Raw genomic sequence first — 6,676 nt, forward strand, 5'->3', positions numbered from 1 at the left:
AGCTGAAGAGCTGAGGGACAGCGCCCAGGCCCAGAGTTCAGGCCCCCCCAAAAAAACACAACCATTAGCTGTATGTGTTTCACTGAGACATTCCCACACATGTATACAATATATATCCTGACCAACTTCACTTCCTCTATCACTCTTCCGCATACATAGCTATTTCTGAGATAGCTTGTGTTGTATATCTAAGTGAGTCTGAGCTGTGATCCTTCTGTTTGTGCTGCCCCATGAGGCTACAGGTGACAGGCACAAATCTAGTCATTGTGCTTCCACTGCAACACAGAGGTTGATTTGGAATCTCATCAACTTTTTGTCCAGGCTAGCCTAAAACCAATTAATTTCACTCGATCTCTGCCTCCCAAGAAGCTAGGATTAAAGACTTGAGATGCTATGTCCAGCTGAAAAATATAACATATAAAACATTTATTACAGAAGTTTTAGGAAGTCCAAAAGAATATTCAAGTCTTAGCTATGTTAAATTTCATGAAATACTGGTAATAAAGCAATCTATCATTATAGTTGAAAACTTGTAAAATTTGAATATGGCATTAGCTCTAGTCTAAAACTAAAACTGAGGAAGTCAGAGCACTGGTAGCTCACACCTATAATCCTAGCTATTCAGGATGCTGAGATGAAGAAAAATGGGGTTACAGGCCAATCCTCAGGCAGAAAGGTCTTGTGCCCCAACTCAACTGAAAAAAAGAGAAGACAGGAAAGAGAAAAGAAGGGAGAAAAGGAGGGAAGGATGGAGGAGAAAGAGGAAAAGGAGGAAAAGAGAGGGAAAGGGGGGAAGGAGAAGTTGGGTGTGATGGTATAGACCTGTCATCACAGCTACTGAGGAAGTATGCACAGGAAGATCAAGGTTCCAGGTGGCCTGGGCAAAAGAACAAGACCTTTATCTCAAAAATAATCAGAGCAAAACAAGTAGAAATGTGGCTAAAGTATAAAGCCCTAGGTTGAAGTCCCAGTCCTACTCCCACCAAAAAAAACAAAAACAAAAAACAAAAAAAACCTGACAATGCACCAAGACCTTGATAACTCTCACATACCTTCTAAGATGAGAAGGTGCATTGATACATGCTAAAAATGTGTCCCTGAAATGTCAATACTTACCACTTTTAAAATGTTTTCCGTTAGTTCTTTTTCTTGTTGCATCTGATTCATACTATAAGAGAAATGATTAAGATTATTGAAATGCTGTCCTCAAAAAAAATTCTAAATTTAGAGCATAAACGTGAGTTATTGTTTTTTGTTGTTGTGGTTTTTGTGTGCTGGTCCTGGGCTTTGAACAGAGGGCCTAGGCAATGTCCTTGAGCTTCTTGGGCTCAAGGCTAGTGCTCTACTACTTGAGCCATAGTGCCACTTCCTGCCTTTTCTGAGTAGTTTATTGAAGGTAAGAGTCTCACAGACTTTCCTGACTGGCTTGGCTTCTGTATGCAACCCTCAGATCTCAGCCTCCTGAATAGCTAGGATTACAGGCCTGAGCCACTGGTGTCTGGCTATTGTTTTTATTAGCGTATATTAGTCATAGGTGGGGATTTCACTGTGACATTTCCACTCTTGTGTGAGAGTATTATATTGTGATGCTCATTCATTTATGGTAGTTTCTCACTTGCATTGCATTGAAAAAAAAGTCCTTAGTATAATATATTACTCAGAAGGCTGAGATTTAGGGCTGGGAAGATGGCTCAGTGGGAGAGTGCTTGCCTTGCATGCATGAGGCCCTGGGTTCGATTCCTCAGCACCACACAAGCAAAAAGAAAAAAGCTGGAAGTGGTGCTTTGGCTCAAGTGGTAGAGTGCTAGCCTTGAGCTGAAGAGCTGAGGGACAGCAGACAGGCCCAGAGTTCAGGCCCAGGACCAGACCCAAAAAAAAACACAAAACAAACAAAACAAAAAAGAATGCTGAGATTTGAGGATCATGGTTCAAGGCCAGAAGGGGAAAAAAAGTCTGAGAGACTCTTATCTCCAGTTAACCACCATAAAAATGCTGTGGCTCAAAGTGGAGAGCACTTAACTAGCCTTGAGCAAAAAAGCTCAGAAACAGCATCCAGTCCCTGAGTTCAAGCCCCAAAACAGACAAAATTAAAAACTTGCAAAATTTAAAACTCTGATGAAATATAAAATAAAGGTCATTATCAGCCAACTTACACACTTAACTGAGGGGGTCCAGGTTTTGCTTGTTTGACAGGAAAACTACTTTGAACAATTGTCCTAATTGCCCTGAATAAAAGATAGGGAAAAAAATTAATATAACTATCACTTCAATTATTTTTTCAAGTACTACTCAGAAGTATTAGAAAGATGGGGGGGAGGGGGGAGGCTGGGAAGGGATGTGAAGGGTAAACCAAAGGAGGAGGCTGCAATGCTTGGTAAGAAATGTACGCATGTAATTGTAACCCCTCTGTACAGTATGTTCACAAATAAAATTAAATTAAATTAAAAAAAAAAAAGAAGTATTAGAAAGGATCTGAAGCTTTGACAAGTAACCATTATGTCAGCCACATCTCAGAGGCATGCTTTTCACAAATTTTATCCACTGGCAGTGTCAGTGTCCCAAAATCCTCTGAAAGATGCCTGAGACATAAGGGGACTCGTACAAGTATACTCTTAAAAGCTGAGAACAGTGCCATTAAGAGTTACCCAACATAATTCTGAGTTTATGAAACAATTTACCATCGGTTGTAGAGAAGTATAGCCATGGCAGTGGTTGGAGGTAAAGTAGCAAGATCCATGTCTACATGCTTTGTCCCAGGAGGAACTTTACTGATGCACAGCAACTCATTTAGTAGCATGTTCAATACTGGAACAGATAAACTTAATAAAAGATAACATGTTTGCATGTTAGCTAAGAACAAAAACTTCAAAAGATTATAAAAAAAACTTAAACACAAAAGCAGGCAACATACTGAGCTGGGCATGGTGGCACCAGCTTAGAATGGCAGCAGTTTGGGAAGCTGAGAAGACAAGGCTATAAAGACCCGATCCTAAATAAAAAAAGAAAAGAAAAACTATATAAATTCTATTAGCGACTATTAGCAACTGATAACTAATCTTATTTCTAACTTCTACTCTTCTGAAATTTTAAATATTTCATATTGTAGCTCCTTCCCCCCCCCAAAAAAAACATAACTGTGTTTAAAATATGAGGACTGGGTTGTGGCTTAGCAGTATTCTACTTGCCTAGAATGAGTGAAGCCTTGGGTTTAACCCAGCCCTGCAAAAAATAACAAAAGCATAGGAAGAAAAAAACAAAGTTAAAAGTTACTGTTCTAGCCAGGTACTGGTGGCTCACACCTGTAATCCTAGCTACTCAGGAGGCTGAGATCTCGGGATTACGGTTCAAAGCCAGGCAGGAAAATTTTTAAGACTCTTATCTCCAATTAATCACCAGAAAACTGGAAGTGGCACTGTGGTTTAAGTGTTAGAGTGCTAGCCTTGAGCTAAAGAGCTCAGAGACAGCGCCCAGGCCCAGAGTTTAAGCCCCATGACTACACCCTCCCCCTCAACCCCCCAGCCCTCCCCCCAAAAAAGTTAATGTTTTTCCAAATTATTTCCATTTTCAAAATTTTTATGTATTTTCTATAAAGCATTTTTAATTGTGAGACAAATGAAATGAAAGCTAATCATTTTCTAACCACAGCCCTGAAGTTTTTGTTTTAAAGCAAAGAAGCACTAATTTGAATCAGTTTTTGTTGTTGTTTTTGGTCAGTCATGGGGCTTGAGCTCTGGGCCTGGGCTCTGTCCCTCAGCTCTTCACCTCAAGGTTAGCGCTCTACCACTTGAGCTACAGCGCCACTTCAGGTTTTGTGGTCTTTTTGGAGATAAGATTTTCACAGACTTTCCTGCCCAGGCTGGCTTTGAACCGTGATCCTCAGATCTCAGCCTCCTGAGTAGCTAGGATGACAGGTGTGAGCCACCAGCACTGGCTTTTGAATCAGTTTTTTAATAGGTTGGGAGATACTAACATTAACTGATATATTCAACAACAAAGCACAATATCATACAACACTATTAGTATTTATTTTGTTCAGATATGTAAGTCCATTGAAACATTTTAAAATAATTTAGGTGTGGATTTTCTCTAGTTTCTATATCTAAAATAATAGTAAGTTGGTTTATTACTGCTAACATAAAGTCCATATCTTAAAACATACTTAAATTCATCTAACTTTCAAAGGACTGGTTTGCTTTTTAAGACTAGGTTGGGCTGGGAATGTGGCTTAGTGATGAAGAGTGCTTGCCTCCAATCATGAAGCTTTGGATTCAATTCCTCAGTACCACATACTCAGAAAAAGCCAGGAAGTGGTGCTGTGGCTCAAGGGGTAGAGTGCTAGCCTTGAGCAAAAGAAGCTCAAGGGCAATGCCAAGGCCCTGAGTTCAAGCCCCAAGACTAGCACAAAAAAAAAAAAAAGTCCCTATGTTGCCAAGTCTGTCCTCTTAACTCCTGATCTTCCTGCCTCAGCCTCCTAAGCATTGGTGCTATAGGCATAACTAGTTTTAAATCCCGTTAGACTGGAAAATACAGGCATATTTTGCCAAGAACGTACAGAAAAATTCTCATCCTAAGGTCCAATATCATAAAAACATACAAAATAAACCAAGATATCTAAACAGTATTCCAAATGAAATTTCACTGAAATCTTTATACCTTTTCTCTAATATATCTAGGTCCCACTTCAAATGTGCAGCAACCTTAAGAGCAAGAAGCTTTAAAATTCGATTTCTCTTGTTATCAGGTGGCGGTTGAACTTGGTTTTGTTCATTAACTGAAGGTTTGGAAGCCTGTTCCAAAAACTGAACTATAAGTTGAACTGGTGCAGGATCTAGGAGTTAAAAAAAAAAAGGATATTCTTAAGTTTTAATTACAAAAATGTATTACAAAAATGTATTAAAAGTCAGAAGAACTATGCTCCAGAGTCAAAGTGGATGATCTGGAAGGGTAGAAAGGAGCAAGGAATAGTTAGTGCAGGCCAGGCGCCTGTGTCTCAGGCCTTTAATCCTAGATTACTCTGAAGGTTGAGATCTGAGGATCAAGGTTCCAAGCAAGCCGGGACAGGAAAATCGGTGAGACTCTTACCTCCCATTAACCCCCAGAAAAAACAAAAGTGGAGTTAGGGCTCAAAGTGGTAGACCACTTAGCCTAGAGCCAAAAAGCTCAGGGACAGTGAGTGTCCAGGTCCTGAATTTTAAGCCCCAGGGCAGACTCAAAAAAAAAAAAAAGTGCAGAACAAAGCACCTCTAGGGAAGAACATAACAGTTACAGATTCCCAATTCCGCAAGGGATCACGGCCAATTAGTTGAAAGAGTATTATTTCACACTTAATTAGGGGACCTCCACTGAATTGCCTCTCTGCACCTGTTTCCTCCAATGGAAAACAGAGCAATACCCCCTACCTCACACGTTTTGAAGACTTAATTAAGCAAAGTAAACGACGTGAACTATTAAGCAGTGACTGGCACTCTGTAATCAACGAATGTGTGCGAGGAATGAACCAAAGGACGGAGTCTCAGGTGATAAAACTGACCCCCTTAACGACTCCTCGCATCCTCGTCTACAGGCCCGTCAATAGGCTGAACAAGGTACACTTGAACTTAGCAAAAAAGTGCCGGGATAGAGTTTACCTCTCCCAGCCTTTACCTCTCTGCAGAGTTGCTGGGTTTGTGGTAAGTCCTTCCTTCCCCGGCGGCACGAGGTCAAGTGGGATGTTAGGCGACCGTGAAGCCTCGCTACCCAAACACCAGATCCGAGCCTCTCCCAGACCCGATCTCCGGGGCTGAAGCCCCGGCGGGAAACAACCCCGACGGGGATGCTTACGTCTTTGTCTGGGGCTTTCCTCCCGCCCGCCGCCGAGGCGTCCCGGCCGGGCGCGGGTCGAGTCAGGGCCTCGCTCCCGCCGCGTTCTCCAGGCCGCGCCAGGACCAGGGCTCGAGCCCAGCGGGCCGGGCGCGCCGCGGGCCGAGCGCGCCCCAGCCCCGGCCCGGGCTCCGCCCCGCCGCGGCCCAGCGCCACCTCACCTGGGCACGGTTTGCGCAGATGCTTCTCCAGCAGCGACTCCTCCAGCAGGAACTCGAACCAGCAGGTCTGCGGCGGGGTGCAGGGCCGGCTGGAGGTGGCCGCCTCCCGGTCCGCCGCCTCCGCGCTCATCCTGCCCCCGCCGCCGCTGCCCCCGGAGGCGTTGCCCGACTCCAACCTGACGTTCGGATGCGGACCCCGGGCCTGCGGTCGGAAGAACCCGCCGAGCGGGTAGCAGCGTTCAGAACGTCCGCACAACTCACACTACCCAAGATGGCGGCGCCACCAGCCGAGAGGAGAGGGAGTCACCTCCCTGCGCCCCCGGACCAATCGTTGTTCGTATTGGAAAGAAGGGGCGGGACTAATCGCCAAACCACACCTCCTGCGGTTGCTAAGGGAGACGGCTGGGTTTGAAGCCGGCAACATCGATGTTTTCTTGAAAGAGAGGTTGACTCTGGTGATATTTCCGAGATTTTCTTCCACCTATCTCCTGTCCACAGGAGTTCCCGTACTGTTTGTTACCTGGACGATAGACTCCTACAGTGATTTCCAACTTTTCGGCTACTTCTCAGGATTCACTAATACTCTCTGAGTGTTTGTATGTGCATGCATGTGCCTGTACTGGGCTTGGCTTCAAGGGCCTGGCATTCGCCTTCCA

General features: G+C 44.0%; 1 protein-coding gene across 1 annotated transcript in view; it reads right to left on the bottom strand.

Annotated features, from left to right (window-relative positions):
• The window catches only part of Ints8 (integrator complex subunit 8), a 61,550-nt gene extending 55,271 nt beyond the window's left edge, over nucleotides 1-6,279 (bottom strand). Inside the window, exons 1-5 of the mRNA XM_013012401.1 lie at nucleotides 6,021-6,279; nucleotides 4,654-4,828; nucleotides 2,679-2,819; nucleotides 2,154-2,225; nucleotides 1,117-1,168 (exon numbers count right to left, since the gene is read on the bottom strand). Coding sequence (XP_012867855.1) covers nucleotides 1,117-1,168; nucleotides 2,154-2,225; nucleotides 2,679-2,819; nucleotides 4,654-4,828; nucleotides 6,021-6,150 — 570 coding nt within the window. The 5' untranslated portion in view covers nucleotides 6,151-6,279. The remainder of the gene's footprint in view (nucleotides 1-1,116; nucleotides 1,169-2,153; nucleotides 2,226-2,678; nucleotides 2,820-4,653; nucleotides 4,829-6,020) is intronic.
• Nucleotides 6,280-6,676: the final 397 nt, after the last annotated feature.

This window comes from Dipodomys ordii, unplaced genomic scaffold (genome assembly GCF_000151885.1).
Source record: "Dipodomys ordii isolate 6190 unplaced genomic scaffold, Dord_2.0 Scaffold17, whole genome shotgun sequence".
NCBI classification, from domain to species: Eukaryota; Metazoa; Chordata; class Mammalia; order Rodentia; family Heteromyidae; genus Dipodomys; species Dipodomys ordii.